This window comes from Pelodiscus sinensis, chromosome 3 (genome assembly GCF_052426305.1).
Source record: "Pelodiscus sinensis isolate ZL-2025 chromosome 3, ASM5242630v1, whole genome shotgun sequence".
NCBI lineage: Eukaryota > Metazoa > Chordata > Testudines > Trionychidae > Pelodiscus > Pelodiscus sinensis.
Window position 1 is genome coordinate 126,443,557 of NC_143054.1, and position 17,215 is coordinate 126,460,771.

A 17,215-nucleotide genomic window follows, 5' to 3' on the forward strand; every position below is an offset into this window, starting at 1 on the left:
TGTATAATTCTTAATCATAATCAACTCACGTTGACTAGAGTACTTTGTAATAGCTCAGGCACCGTTTGTTTTTCTGGCAGTAATAATGGCATAACTTCCTATTTCTATCTTGGTTGTATTGATGGAGCCTGCTATTAAGTTGATTGATCAAAGTAAGCTACCTATTGGAAGTTTTAAGTCCAGTCTTGAGTTGTCTAAAATGCATCTGACAAAATCCTATCCATTGGTGCTGACAAATATTTTATAAGAAGCAAGAAAACTGGCAGATATACATCTACAGTTTTTATGTAACCATTATGCTGTGACTGTCAAGCACCATCTCTGGTCTAGAATAGGGATGTTAAGGGTTAACTGGTTACCCAGTAAGCATTGCCTTACTGGCGTGCTTACAGGGGTGACCAGTTAACCAACTCCCAGCCCAGCTAGAGCAGACCCCCACCTGTGCCATGAGTGGGAAGCTGCTCCAGCCCAGCAGAGCCCTTTGCGCCCCAGGCAGGCGCACTCTAGACCAACCAGGCCCACGATGACACAGTGGCCAGTTTAAAATGTTAACCCCTTTAAATGATATGTTTAATGAGATTTTTACATCCTTCTTGCAGGAAGTAGTAGGATTTGCTTATTTTACTTGATAATGGAGTGTTGGCTGGAGGGAACATAGAATTCTTATGTGGTATATGCTGAAGAGTTCCTCTTCTCCCCCTCCCCCCCTTCTAATTAGCATTGCTCAGAACCCATTGGGATTCAGGCAACAATTTGAAGATCTCATGTCACATTCCACTTTAAATAAGCAGCTATACAAACTGTAAGACTAAAGCCAGTGGCTCAGTTTCTGATTCCCAATTGTTCACACATGCATTCTCAAAATATTGAAGTTTCAAAGAATTTGTCACTCCAATACATATTTTACTAACCGGGTAAATAATTTATTCCTGTATTCAGAGTAAAAAGCTCAAATATCTGGGAGAAACTAACAACTGATTTAGTCAAGAAAGTTGGAATAAAATATATAGATTTTTAATTTTTACTTTCATTGCATTACAACTGATAGACAATAAAGGACATTGACAGAAAGTACTGCAGTTATTAGAGATTGAGATAAAATCTAGGCATTACTGAAATGAGAGTCAAGACATGTGGCTTCTATTTCCTTCTCTGCCACTTACTCACTGTACTTAAGTAAAATAACCTCTCTGGGTTTCAGATTCAGCATTTGTAAAATGAAGATAATATATGCCTGTGTGTCATGAGGCTACTGAGAAGTTTAAATACCTGATACTGCAAAACCTTCCATGTATGAAATTCTTATTGACATCAAGTGAAGTGCTGTACATGGAGAGCTTTCAGGATAATATTCATAAAGCACTTTAAGATCTCTGATTGAAAGAAGATGTAGAAGTACTAATTATTATTAAGAAATTCTAAACCTAAATCTTTCAACTCATTCTTCAGCTACAAAAAAAGGGACAGTATAATATCACTGAAAAAGTGAGATTGCGGAAAGTTGACAAGAAAATTAAGAAAAGGCTGAGGGAGAGTAAAAACAGCCCAAATTTGATTGGCTGATGCTTTAGATTTTGATCTAAGTTCATTCTAGCAAGAATCTGAAAAGTTACATACATTATTTTCTTAAAAGTATAGTTTGACCAATATATTAAAAAGTATAGTTTGACCAATATGTTTAATGCATCAAATAATATTGTAGTTGAAGTGTTAACATTCTCTCTGAGAACAACTTGGAAAAGATTGTGTGAGTACTGTTTTACAATACAGATTTACTGCTGTTGGGAATGAATAAGCCTCTGAACCTGCTCCCATTGAGGTCAATAACAAAACTTCTATTGACTTCAGTAAAATCAGGATGGGGTCTAATCTACCTACTGTACATATTGCAGAAGGTAACAGCATCTGATCAGCAGATATTTCTTGACATCCCACTTTTCTGCAGATAAATCTTTCTACTGCTTCACAGCTTGAAATAACTCATTACCGTTTTAAAAAGTGCTGAGCTCTTTATGAGAACATTGACCTGCCCTTTTGGTTAGGTTAAGAAAAAGTTACATGTGATAGGAATTATGCTCCCTGAAAATAATTTTTATTTTCCTTTGGCTTTTATTTCAGTTGTGGGAACCAGCTGCTTGAAAGAGTGTGGGAAGCTGACTTGGAGGCCTGTCAGCTGTTGATCCAAGAGTTTCAGCTGAAAGAAGCAGTTTGCTGTGTTTCTGAGGGAGAAGAGTGCCAAACAGATGAGATGGATGCTACTGCTGATGACTGTTCTGACACTGAGAGGGGAAAAGAAAGCCACTTTCCAAAAGACACAGCGTGGGGCACTGTTCCATGCCCCATTGCTCAAACCAATAGCTGTGAATTAAAAGAGGTATCTTGAGTTTCTTGCAAATTGTTGACTTGAATGATGTCATTGTTTTTCATTTTGAGAAAGAGGGTTAAGGGTCGGCAAAGCAGATTAAGAATTAACTTTAGATTTTGGCTTCAAATAAGGACAAAAATAGAGCTTTATGAAAGCTCTCTCAATCCTTTTTCCTTTAACCATCAGTCTTTTTAAAAATACGAAAGAAAATATGTATATAGGGGTTTCTAGGGAGAAAATATTCTCATGGGGTTTTTTTTGGGTTTAACACATATTATCAACCGTGTCTCTCACTTGCATCAATTTCATGTTAGTTTGATTCCATCGACTTTTTATTCATGATTTATTTCAGCATGAGGAAGAGGAGAAGCAGGATCCCTACTCTCAGTGGAATGGTCTAAGTCTTTCCAGTTCAGATGCTGGCAGATTTCCAATTTGCATGAAATATTAAAAGAAAAAATGAGGAGGCTTAAAAGGGCTTGATATATTTCTTTTAATTTTTGGATTTGCTTTGGCATTTCTGTCTTTCTTAGATATTCACTACTATCCTGTAAACATTTACCAGCATTACAAGAATAACTAAGCTGCTTAAGAGTCAGCCCATCCAACAGAGCCATGTAATGTGACCAAAAAACCACCCTCACCCCTATGATATGCATTGTTTTTATTTCTTTGGAATTTTGTTGACAAAAATTAAATGTGTGCTTAAAAGCACTTAGTGTTAACAGCCATTGAACTCTGGACCAGATAGAAAAATTGATATTTAATTGTGCATTTGTATTGACTGAGATTTAAGAGAAGGCAGGCCATTACCCTACTGTAAATTCCCTTCTGGCCTAGTAAAATTCTATTCTCAATCAGGCTGTACATGGTAATTTCAACCTTTTGTAAAGTAAAATATTTTACAAAGCTGGACCATTTGTAACACAGGGGCATTTTCATCCTAAATGGCAAGCTGTGGTTTTAATTTTATCTGCTGTTCTTGGTGAATCTGCAAAGAGAATGCCAGCAATTCTGTTGCCTGGGTAATGCTCGACTCTTCTTCCAAAAGTGTAACTGAGATTTGTGGTTGATTGTGACTTATTCTGCTACAGTCACAGTCAAAGCTAGTTGAGGCAAATTCCAATTTTAGTTGCAGCAGCATAATCTGGATCAACTCAATTGAAATCAACCATATTGCTCTGGAATTACCAACAAGTATGGCAGCTTAGAGTAACAAAAATATGTAATATCAAGAGGTTTTGTGGGTAAAACCCGCTTCCTTGGATGAACTGGAGTGGAAATAACAGAAAACAATGTATCAGAAGATGTACCTGTCAATTGTAGGACCCATGTTAATAAGGGTAATTAAGCCGGCTGGAAGTGTTAGCTGGAAGTGTCTCATTAACATGAGTCCTAAAATTGACAGCTACTACTTCTGCTCTTATTTTATAGATAGATATACATACACACTAGGGATGTAATAGTATAGTCGATTAACTGATTAACCGATAAGGATAAGCTTATCAGTTAATCCTATAGACTACACACATTCCCCCCACCCCCTTCCGTTATTAAGTTTCTTAGCTGGCTGGCCAACAGACCTGCTCAGTCCTGGCTTGCGCTCAGTCCAGGACCTGCCCCCGCTGCAGCTCTGCATTTAAAGTGTAGTAGGAGCAGGACGGGCAGGCTTCCCAGCTCGCATTGGGTCCAGGAACTCAGACCCCCACCCCCCGGACAGGAGCTGCTGCTACCCCACGCTGCTGTCGCTGTATTAGAGCCACCCAGGCAGCTGGTCCCGCAAAGGGAGCAAGTTTTTTAAGTTGTGATCAATATTGTCTTTGTTGTGAAAGACTTCTTTGAAGCAGAATCAGTGCAAGAATTCTCCTAAGTCTCACATGTTAGTATGGTATCAAGTTCTGTGATGAGGCAGAAGTTCAGTCCCATTAAAAGTAGATAATTCAGCTGTAGTAAAAGGCAGCCTTGATAAATTGGTGATGTTGTGGTACCACATAGTATCCATTTGGTGGGTCCTGGAATAATGGTTTATCTTAGAAGTAATGTTCTGTGGGTTGTGGATTTGTACTTAGTTCTGTTTATTTTTTTTTTGGTGTTGGATGGTTATCATTAGGGGTTTTTTTTATAATTGCTTTCAGTTTCTTGCATGATCTCCAGATACGTTTCCTATTTTTATTTTTCAGAGTAGGAGAGCATGTGATGATTTCTTGTTTGATGTGGTCCCTTCTGGAATATCTGAGGTGCTAGAGATGGTTCCTCAGTTTTCCTGAAGTCCTTCTGCAGAGCTCTTCAGCATGTTTAGAGTTGTATTTAGTTAAGTGATCAGAGGATTATAGATGGTGAGTCATCTGGGCATCTTTTTGAATTTGCTCAGGTCATAGAGGACACTTAAGTTTGGCTTCCTTTTCTACATGTGGAATTTTCATTTTGGACAGTAACATTTCATATCTTCAGATGTATTTTGCAATATTGTGGTAGCTGTGTTGGTCCCAAGGTATTAGACACACAAGATGGATAAGGCAATTTATTTTATTGGACCAAATTCTGTTGCTTAAAACAGGCAAGCTTTCAAACTTCTCCAGAGCATTACTTGGAAAGCTCAGAATATCATAGCTAAATACAAGATGGAACAGATAAGGAGTTACATGTTGCCAGAGACTATGCAATGCAAAGTGGACAGCATACACCTCTAAATACAAGATGGAACAGATAAGGAGTTACATGTTGCCAGAGACTATGCAATACAAAGTGGACAGCATACACCTCTACGGTTATATGATAAAGGAAGGTTAGCGGGTTACAGATTGCGGTAAAGAGCTATAAATTCAGTGTTGTTATTCAGTTCTCAGGATTTTTTGAGTCTTCCAGAGTTACAAATCTAAGTTCTCAGGTTCATCTTTTTAAAGTGTTCCCTGCCCTCCTCACCAGCTCCACTGCCCCTCCCCTCCCCCCCCCCCCCCCCCCCCCCGGCCTCTTGGCTCATTCCAATAATCTGTAATATCCTGTGGCCAACACAGCTACCACAAGACTGAAAACAGATTTTCCCACAATTTTCTCAATTGCTCCCCAGATAAAGGTGTTGTTTCTCAATACTGCCTGCTTCCTACGTTGACCAAGTGATTAGGTGCTTCATTTCATTTTAGAACATCAGGCCAAGTTACACATCTGAGAGAAATGAAACTGTGTACCATGGTAATCTCAGAGCTGATTCAGCTTCAGTTCTACTACCTTAGCTTCCAGAGCCCTGTGTTCTCCCGGTGCCTTTCAGTCCATTTTGGAGGTCATAAGATTGCCCCCATATTGCTCCTTTAAATAAAATGCATATACATATGCCCTTAGCTTAACATTACTACATATTTAAGATTGTTTTTGTGGAGTATAACATTTGTACATTTTTCATCATTGGTTTTGTGGTTTAGAGACAGTAGAATAACAGGTTAGTAGCGTCTGAACAAGAATGTTGTGCAGTGTGCATCTAGTGAGAGAAGGCATTGAATGTATCATTTCCAAGCACTCCTAGCAGCCAGTTATGGCGTGAAATATTAAATAAAAACATAATACCTTTCTATAGCCCTGGAAATTTTTGTTTGAGAGAAAGAGAGAACTGGGTAAAGGAAAAAAGCTAGTCCTCTGATCTGTAAATGCACTTATTTGAGAGATCTGGCATCTCTTTTCCAGCATTTACACTCTATCATAATGCATAACTGTAGAACTTTTCCAGTTGTTTAAAAATAGCTCTATCTATGGCAAAATAAGTTGTACGTCTTTTACTCTTTCATTTGACCACATAAAGGGTTTTAAGGTATCTCTTAGGGAACAGCTTAATGACGATCATTAATTTATCAAACCAGGAATGGAAATTATAGATCCTCACTTAAGGAAGAAGGTGTATTTTCCAAGGTATTTGATGGTATTCTTTGAGTCCTTATAGAACCATTATATGATACATATCTTGATAAGATTGAGCTCATTTTTATGGGCAACAACAAGACGTCCTGTGGCACCTTGGGGAAGACTAACAGATTTATTGGAGCATAAGCTTTCGTGGGCAAAGATCCACTTCATCAGATGTCTGATTTTTTTAGGGATGATTCCCCTTTAGCTACCTTACCTCTCTTCTAGTTTATGGGGTATCAAAAGAGGAGTGATAGCCTTTAAAGAATATTAACTGCTTTCCAAAAGAGAGGAAAAGAGGCATCATTTGCTTTGTTTTGAAGTTAACAATTCTGCAAACACCGATCTCCAAGAGGATAAAATAATGTGCAAACACACACACACTTCTCATACATTGGCTTTACGTAGCCTGGTAATTGATTCACTTTATACCAAAATGTTTTGAGTGAGGGTGTGAAGGCTACTTCATACATTTTCACTTTCAGTCATTTATTGCGTTATCTCTGACAAAACATTATTGTGAACTGGGTGTATTATAAATAAGATTTCATCACATACAATTAACTTTTGTTCATAAGTTTCATTAAAACTTAAAACTATTCACATGCAAAATGAGTTGGAAACAAGAGAAGGGGAACATCCAGTCATTCAATATTCTTCTGGATTTGATCCTTGAAAATAGATACTTTTTTTTTAAATAAGATATATCCTCAGTAGATCAGAGAATCACATTCTCAATAATGATCATTCAGGTTCTGTATGCTTTGAAAGTTCCAGATATCTCTTCTGTGTTATCATAAGTAGGGATGTAAAATCCTGTTAATTAGTTAATTGGCTAAATGTTAATTTTAACCAGTTAACTGATTAAACGGGGACAGATGAGGGGGTGGCTGCTCTATCCCACTGGCTGGGCTGGAGTGGCCCCAATGCTGCAGGCAGGGGCTGTTTCAGACTGGATGCTTCCAACCCTGCATATACTGGAAGTCAGCAGCCTCACACAGGGCAGATGCAGCAGCTGGTGGGGAAGGTGTTAAGGGTGATGCTTATCAGTTACCCAAGCACATCCCTAATCATAAGTTTATTATCTGATAGTAGTCCCTATATAGCCTTAGCTGCAGTTCTTAAGACAGCTGGGGCTTTTTTATAGTTGTATTTATACTGAAGACTCAGTGATCTTCACAAATACTATTCTCTTTTTAACCTGCTTATGTAGAACTCAGAATTAAATATACTGTGTTTAATGTAGAGATTATAAAATTCCATTTAATTAGTAAACTGGTTAAAAAATTAAGCTTATCTGGTTAACTGATTTAATGGGACTGGGTGGGTAGAGGAGCTGTTCCAGCCCATTTAGCCTAGGAGCCAACAGCCCCCCTCACTGCTTCTAGACCCCATTTCCCTATATGAAGCTGCTGACTCCCAGCCCATAGCAGGCTGTTCCCGGGTAATGATTAACTGTTATCCGGTAAGCATCACACATTAAAGGTGTGATTCACATCCCCAGTTTAATAGGACAATAAATTCTTCTAAAAATTGCGAAAACACTCCTGTGATGCCACATAGATTCAAAATAACTATATTGAATAAGCTTCCCCTGAAAAACCAACTGCAGAGCTGGGGAAACATCTACAACCCCTCACAGCCCTGCTGGTAGGAGCACCTTTATTTTTTCCAGATCTAAATCACAAGGTATCAGCCAAAACAATCCTGGAACAGTCATAAATACATGAGAATAAATGGCATCCCACTGGAACTACCAATAGCTAATCAGTATAGCAGTCGTCTTTAACTTGTTTGAGAAAAGCCATAAACCACACTAACCAGTCTGAACCAAGCCAAAGTACTCTGCACCAGACAGAGCCAAGATAGAAGAACCATACCCTAAGTTTTCAGAATCTATCAGGAATTAAAACTAACTTGGTGGAATTATGTAACACAACCTGGAGCCATGTTTAGTCTGAAGGAACTAAACTAGAATCATAGATATTGAGCATAATTCTGGGGTGGTCCTCGATTTGTTACTTAAAATTTTTTATAGATCTAAATTGATTCCAAGTAATTTTATTCTGGTTACAAGTGGATGAGGTTAGGGTTTTTTTTCATAGTTTGTTTCTTGGTAAATTCTGAATTATACCAGAATTTTACCCAGTCTTGTATACAATAACACTTCATTTCTCTTAAAGTATTAGCCTTAGTACATTGCATCTCTCCTTGCATGTTCTTGCTTTGGCTTTTGTTTGTTGATATTTTTCTTGTAAGCAACATCAGAGACACTGCTGGTAACTAATATCTGTGTAGATTACAGTGTGCTAAAACTTCCCTATCTCCTGGTACCTCTACAGTCATGTAAAACCATTAACTTCAGGTTTCATTTCCTGACTTGTCCTTTTTTTTCTTCTTCTTCTGGCATTCTCTGCAGTGTTCCCCCTTTAATCTTATGAAGGAAGGAAACACCTACTAGATTTCAAGAAAATTCAGGTGATTAAAGTTCCAAGGTAAAAAACAAAATGCAGTAGTAGTACCTATGGTAAACCAACAAGTTTGGTAGCTACCGCATCCGACATTTGTAGCATGTGAATAATTCCTTCTCAGTGCTTGAAACTGTGTTCAGAGTAGAGATCAGGTTGCCAGTTTCACCACCAGGTGTGCTATTAATTTTGAGCAGGTCACTTTTCCTCTCTACTTCAGTTTTCCCCTCTGGAAAGAAGGTTTGTAAAGTGCTTTCAGATTCCAGTTGAAAAGGTGCTATATAATTACACAGCATTTTGTTTGATTAGCTATGTTTGAAATAGTAATAATCTGTGATATTGAAATGGACTGTAACTAAAAAGAAATGACAACAGTATACTTTAAAATGACAAATACATTAAAAATTAAGTCAGAACTGTATGTGGTATAGCTTTTCTCAGAATTTGGTGACAGCAGTCAGTAATATGGCCTTCGTCAGTAAGATGCACCACATTACCACAGATTAAAGTGCCCTCTGATCCAGGAAGTAAATGTGCTAGATGTAAAGGGCAACGCTTGTAGAAATCTAAACAAAATGTACTTTAATATTAGTTTAATTAAATATTGTATTTGTAGAGATTCAAAAATCATTTGGGGACTTCAAATTTATCTGTCTTAAATGTCAACATTGAGCATCAGTGAAGGTCAGTGTTTGAGTATGTTTTCTATATCCTTAATCCAACCTTCAAAGGGACTCTGTAACAACAAGCTTGTATACAGTGGTTAGATCGCCATTGTACAGCCAACAGACTACAATACCTTTGTCCATTCTGAGCATAAGGAAATACTAAGGAGTGTCAGATACAACTGTGTGGTATCTCTGGATAAACACTAGCTTTTTAATAAAAGCATCTGTATATCATAAAATTTAATCTTTCCAAGAACATGAAACATAGCCCCTCCCCCCCAAGTAAATAAAAAAAACCGCACTAACCAACAAACAATCAAGAGAGAGTTAATGTTGAGTTTTCAAGCAACCTTCCCTTCTTTTTAGAGGTAGAGTTCTGAAAATGTTCATCAAGAACACTGGTTTATAATTTGTTTCCTATATGCAGGCCTCTGATTCTGTGTGCTGTTTTGTCAAAATACTAACCATAGCTCCAGTCATGCAAAGGCTACAAATAATGTACACTTTCATTACTTTCCCTAACTGCCCTTCAGCCTAGTCATTTAAATGTTTTCTAATTTCTTGTATCATAGTAGAAGAGTGTCTTGAGAAAGGTATTAAAGAAGATTGTATGTAACCTTATGGATCAGTTCAGAGAAGTCTTCCATGCCTATAAAAGTATCTGTATGGATTGACTATAGTGCCTGTGTGGGACATCAGTGGGGCTTTCAACTGGCACAAGGGTATACTGATGCAGTGTCATGTACAGGAGTGGGACATATAGTCTTAATTTATGAATTAGGATTTATCAGCTGTCCTTTGAGCAGTGCATTGAACAAATACAAATAATAGTCTACATTTTACCGCTCTCATTCTTTCAGCTAGTTACAGAATGTCCAGAATGTCTAAAAGAATGTAGAAATAGTTTTGCTTTCCACGTCCTTTTTGAACTTATACCATTTTTATAAACTTGAGAAGATTCCACCTCAATGCCAGATCTCATCTCCTAGTTTTCAAGATGATATTCTTTTGTGTATAGATATCGGAGGGGGTATGGAGTAGGCCATAAATGAGATTTATTTGTAACAGAAACAGTAGCCTTAAATGTGGCCTGGCTGCCAATGCATAAGCTCCATGGAAATTAGCTTTCTGGTTTCCTTTGATTTCTATACTCTTTCTTTCTATTTATGCCACAAAACAGTGTAACAGTTTAACTTGTGTAATCTGTTACTGTGCAATACTGCTGCTATACAATTACATTAAAATCCTAATGTTTATACATAGTTTATCTTATTACATATCCCTAACAGGTTGTCGAGGATATTTCATTTGGTGAAGATGATCATTTGTATGAGGTAAGTGCTTTCTAGATAATATAGGAGGATTGGGGGAAATTTTGCTAACATCCTGGGATTCCTTTAAAAAGGATACATCTTTAGATGTTACCTTTGGGCATAAATTGCAGAATAGAGAGCAAATAATTAGGAAAGTAAGGCCAAGACCAAAATTAAGTGACCAATCTTTCTGCCATTGAAGATAATGGGAAAACGCAAACTGACTTCAATAGAAGCATGACCTAAGGCAGTGGTTTTAACACAGATGTGTTAATGCATCAGAGACACAGACAGCTAGTGGTAATTAGTTTACTCTAGTGTAGACAATGATATTTTAACATGGAGCAAAATCATAATAATTGTTTCCTCACCTTCCTGTACCATACTTTTTTCCTATTTGAATCCCTTTGAACAAATTGTTTTTCCTTTTATAAGTGTATAAATGTTAGGAATATAGATATTCAATATAAATGTTATCTGGATAAAAATCCTGTATGTTTCTCATCTTTTTTGGTATCTTGTTTTGCAGCCATTTTGTAAATAAAGATGTCAGATCCTATAGTTTGTATCTCTGAGCAAAGTATATAACAAAGTAGTTCAAGATGCTTTTCGAGTCAAAAGTAAATGGGGAGACAGCCTATTTTTTTGCTATAAACTGAGTGGTCAGATAATAAATCCATAGTTACACATATACTGCCCTTAGGAGTAGAATATATATACCACGGCCCAAATCCACACTAGGATACCTTGGGCTGAATCTTGCATATTGAAAAAGTTGAATTGATATGCACCAGTTTCAGTAAGCAGACAATTACACAGGAAGTAAACCTTATTTCATGTTCTGTAGTAGTATATATGAGTATACGTGCCCTGTGCTGCCCAGCCATGCAAATTCAAAAAAGAACTGCGACAGGGGTGCAATATGGAGTAGCAATCTGGACAAGTCACTACTCTGCACTACTGCCAGTGAATCTAAAGGCTAAATAGAAGCTAGAAAAATCCCATCAAAGTATTCTACATCAATACACCAACTCAAATTACTGTCTGTGTGGACAGGCAGAGTGAGAGAAGATCATGGCCAAATGAGATTACACATGCCAGAGAAAATCCATCTGTGCATAATGGATACACAGAAGAAGCTTTTGGGGGGTGAATGTCATCTAAGCAAAAAAAAAAAAGAGCTCAAGAAGATAGAAACTGCCTCTCATGCCATGGGCCTCAGCTGTGAATCAGGACAAAGCAATGCATATGCCTCTGAACAATGCTGACACACAAAAGGAGTACATAATCCCACAGGCACCAAGACACAGAAAACACCTGTTGTCAGGAAAGAATGACAACAATGGTACATGGACAGTGTCCAGTCATCAGCCACAGGCAGCTGCCAAGATAGCACAGTATTTACAAGACAGTACAGGGAGCATATGGCCTGAGACATAGAATGTAAAAACCTCCAGCAGACTTGTACACAGCAGTGATACAGAAAGCTGTAGGACAGTTGCAGGATCATGGTGACTAGACAGAGATACAAAAGGGAATTATTTATACTGTGAGTCACCTGCAAATGATACCCCAGCTAGGCTGACTCCTTACCCAGATGAATGTGCACACCAGAAAGCAGTTCCTGGCCCAATGTAGATCATCCCTTGCAAGCCAGTAGATGACATTACCCACAGGAACATGTCAGAACAGAAACTGGAATTATCCCATGTATATTAAAGGAAGCCTTGATAGTAATAGTACATGTGCATATTCAAATGTCTACCCAGTCCAGAGATACTGTCATTCAGACAGGAGAGAGAATACAGATAACAGATGGAAACATGTTCTCTCACAGCTCATGGCAAGATGTTTGAATGCTGGAAGACAATGGAAAGACCTACTCCTGCTTGGATGCTCTTTCAGGAGCATTCTTTAGCAACTCTAACAGGGAAAGTGAGGGGACAACAATCAGGGTTGCAGCATGATTTTGGCATTAACATACCCATATGCCACAATGTCCAGTGTTGGTACCACTGCAGAGAAGGTGGGGTGAGAGATAAGCTAGAGCAGTGGTTCCCAACCTTTTTTATATACCAGGGACCTGCAAACTCATTCACTAACTTTTGGTGGACTGGTGATATTTTATTTGCATACTTATTATGCAAATAAGATGTTACCGGTCCACCAAAAGCCCCGGCCCCCAGAGCCCGCAAGTGCCAGACCTAATCTCTAGAGCCCCCCACTGCCAGCCACTGACCTCAGTCCTCGGCACCCAACCCCCCAGTGCCAGCCTCCCACCCTAAAACCCTGCCAGTGCCCCATCCCAAAGGCCTCAGTGCCAGCCCCCAATCCTTACAGCCTGTTTTCAGAGCCACAATGCACCCAACCCCCCAGAATTCTCCCCAGTGCCAGCCCCCAATATTAGCCACATCCTCAGAGCCCCCACTGCCAGGCCTGCCTGTATAGCCTCCCCCCCCCTACTAGCCCCATCCCCAGAGCCACTTCCAGTGCCAGGTCCCCACCCCGGATGCCCCAGTGTCACCCCCCTCCCATTCCTAGTGCCTACCTTGCCCCCCTCACCTAACCCTGCGCTGCCTCCCAGCTGAGCACTGCTGCCTGGGTCGTGGCTGCTCTAAGGTTGCCATGCTGGGCTCCACGTAGCTGCAGCGAAGCACTCTTCCATATCTGGGAAGAGATCCTGCCTCTGCCTGGCACTGGTTGGCAGAGAGGCGGGGACAGACACACCTCGCCCAACAGCCATGGCGGGAGGGGAGGCATTGGGCGGCGTATACTAACCCTGGCTCCCAGAGTCACTGCAGCCCGGCAGCTGGGAACTGCGAAGTTAGAGCTAAGGGAATGTAGGAAAAGTGAGATGTAGTAGTTAGCAGTCTCATAATTGCAAAGAACCTGAGATAAGAGTCGCAGCACATAAGCAGGAATTCTGATGCATGTTGTGGTGTTGAAGCTGCTCCATAATACTGTAAATACATTGCAGCAGCTTCATTTTTGGCAAAAGGTTGATGGGCTGTCTTGAATTAAAGGCTGTATGATAACTCAAGCAAACTCTAAAACATAACTTGGAACACAGCAAGCTATGGTTCACATAGCCCCTCTTCTCTCACCAATATGCCAATCCCTGTCACTCATAGCCGTGTTCAGAGAGCTTTGACAGAGTGAAATGGCTGGAGGGTGAGATGCACAAGCACTGATCATTTCATATCCATGGTCACTGAAGACTTTTTGCCTCTGTCTTCACAGACGAGGTCAGCTCCCAGACTAGTGTGTTGCCTAGTGCAGTAACGGGAAGGAGGTGGGCAGCCCTTGGTGGAGAAAGAACAGGTTAAAAACTATTTAGAAAAGTTGGACATGCACAACGCAGATTTAATGCATCTGAGGGTGCTGAGGGAATTGGCTGAAAGAGTTGGCCATTATCTTTGAAAACTCATGAAGATCAGGGGAGGTCCCAGATGACTGGAAAAAGTCAAATGTAGTGCCCATCTTTTAAAAAGGGAAGAAGGATAATCCAGAGAGCTACAGACCAGTCAGCTTCACTTCATTCCCCAGAAAAATCATGGAGGGGATCCTCAAGTAATCCATTTTGAAGCACTTGGAAGAGAGGAAAGTGATCAGGAATAGTCAACATGGATTCACCAAGGGCAAGTCATGCTTGACCTACCTGACTGCCTTCTCTGACAAGGTAACTGGCTCTGAGGACATGGGGAAGTTGATGGATGGTATATAGCTTGACTTTAGAAAAGCTTTTGATATGATCTTCCACAGTATTCTTGCCAGCAAGTTAAGGAAGTATGGATTGGGCTCAACAGGTGGTGATCAACAGCTCGCTGGCTGGCTGGCAGTCAGTTTCAAGCGGAGTTCCCCAAGGGTCAGTTGTAGGGCCAGTTTTGTTCAACATCTTTATTAATGACCTGGACGAGGGAATGGATTGCACCCTCAGCAAATTTGCAGATGACGCTAAGTTAGAGGGAGAGGTAGATACGTTGGAGGGTAGGATAGGGTCCAGAGTGACCTAGACAAATTGGAGGATTAGGCCAAAAGAAATCTGATGAGGTTCAAGTGCAGAGTCCTGCACTTGAGGTGGAAGAATCCCAAGTACTGGTACAAGCTGGGGACTGACTGGCTAAGCAGCAGTTCTGCAGAAAAGGACCTGGGGATTACAGTGGATGAGAAGCTGCATATGAGTCAACAGTGTGTCCTTGTAGCCAAGAAGACTAACAGCATAATAGGTTGCCATAGGAGGAGCATTGCCAGCAGATCTAGAGAAGTTATTATTATTCAGCTCAAGTGAGGCCACATCTGGAGTACTGTGTCCAATTCTGGGCCCTCTATTACAGAAAGGGTGTGGGCACATTGGAGAGTGTCTAGTGGAGAGCAACGAAAATGATTAGGAGGCTGACCTATGAGTAGAGGCTGAGGGATTTGGGCTTGTTTAGTCTGCAGAAGAGAAGAGTGAGGAGGAATTTGATAGAGGCCTTCAACTTCCTGAAGGGAGGTTCCAAAGAGGATGGAGAGAGGTTGTTCTCAAATAGTGACAGATGGCAGAACAAGGAGCAATGGTTGAGGTCTAGGTTGGTTGTTAGGAAAAACTACTTTATGAGGAAGGAGGTGAAGTACTGGAATGGGTTACGTAGGGAGGTGGTAGAATCTCCATCCTTATAGGTTTTTAAGTCCCAGCTTGACAGAGCCCCGGCTGGGATGATTTAGTTAAGGTTGGCCCTGCTTTGGGCAAGGGGTTGGACTCAATGACCTCCTGAGGTATCTTCCAGCCCTACGATTCTAAGATATACTCAAGTGCTGACCTAGACAGACAAGTACAGTCCCACTATTCATCTTGATGTTGGCCTGCATCCAAACCCTAAGTCACAAAAGCCACACAGCCGGTCAACCAGAGCTTCCCATGATGTGATATTGCTGGAATAGACCTGCCAAACTGTAGTCAGTATTGGGTCACTGCTGATGTGGTGGCCATAGCTAGGTGGTCATTTGTTACCAGTTTAGTAGGGTAATAACTTTACAAACCATAGTCTCTGCAGCCCGTTAAAACCCCTGATGCTTCTTTGCAGTATCTTTTTAATAGTACAGTAGATTGTAGTCACATCACTCACAGACCACAAACATGGTTAGTACAACTCTAGGATTTTTCTTGAGTGGATGCATGTGGCTAGATAACGCACTGTCTGAGTATGTTCGGAGATTATGCCTACATGTGGTTTAGGCATGTATTCAAGTGTCTGTGTGTACACATTCTTTGACATGCAGGGACCTGATTCTTCAGCGGTGCTGAATACCAACAGCTCTGATTAATTTCATTTGGAGTAGCTGGAAATTAGCACTTCTGAAAATGAAGCCTGAAAAATCTAAAAATACACTGTAATGTGAAATGTCTGTCAAAGGGAAATCCCCAATCTCCATTTTCAATTACTTCCATTTTTAATGGGTATAAAAGAAATATCCATTCTAATTCAGCCTGGATGAAAAATGTCTCACTGGACATGCTGTAACAATACTTTTAGAAGCTTCAGGGGTAGCCAAGTTAGTCTGTACAGAATAAACTTAAAAAAATAACAGATAGTCTGGTAGCACTTTAAAGACTAACAAAACACGTAGATGGTATCATGAGCTTTTGTGGGCACAGGCCACTTCTTCAGATGACCAAAGTGTGGGTTTTTTGTGGTGATAATTTTTATCAGGGGCACAATTTTAATACTTGGAAGACTAAACAGCTTGCTTACTGTTACTGTATATATGTCTATATTTGAAGGGCCATAGTTTTGGGGATGTATCTGGGGATCTCACTTCTGAGAGGGAGTAAAGAGGAGATTTGTGGTGAAACTTGTGAACAAAAAGTGTGAGAACTACACAAATTCCTATATAGAAACTGCTTAACTAGAATTCAGAGTGGAGAAGTCTAGTAGCTGGTTCCCTCCAAAGTTTCCCTCAGGATAGCTGGTGCTCGTATATCTCCCCAGTTTTATCTGGTAAAGCAAATGATTAGAGGTTTTGGGGCTGAAACAATCTCAACCTATTCTCAAACTTTAAATGGGTAAGAAGCCCGGCTCGCTGGTGTGGAGCTGGGCGCGGAATGCAAGACCCTAGTGGGCCACTTTTGGTAAGCAGAACTGGCGCTATGGGATGAACCGAAATGCCAGGTTAAGTCTCCCAATTCTGCACTGGAGAAGTTGTCCAAATTTGTATTTATAACTAAGTAGTACTGTATAATGTCTGCCAGTTAGAAGCAGGGATTAAAATGGCATTTAAGAAAATATAATGAACCACAGAAAGTAAAATAAGAAACATTCCAATCTTCCCCTATTAAACCCTAGTGTGCTAATACTCTCATGCAGGTGCAGCAACAGCTGTTCTATGCCCACAGCTAAAAAGAGGAGGGGAGGCGAATACGTCCACATTGCATGAGAAAGCTGAGGAAATCTTCCACCATTGCCACAAATGATCTGTCTATCTATCTAGTGTCTTTCATGTGCATTTTATAACTATTTCTGTCTGCTTTAG

The 17,215-nt window shown here is 40.1% G+C and overlaps 1 protein-coding gene across 1 annotated transcript in view; it reads left to right on the top strand.

The window, feature by feature from the left end:
- DISC1 (DISC1 scaffold protein) overlaps nucleotides 1-17,215 on the top strand; it is a 273,630-nt gene that overhangs the window by 228,786 nt on the left and 27,629 nt on the right. The window contains 2 exon segments of the mRNA XM_089777362.1: nucleotides 2,119-2,374; nucleotides 10,682-10,726. Of these exon segments, the coding sequence (XP_089633488.1) occupies nucleotides 2,119-2,374; nucleotides 10,682-10,726 (301 nt within the window).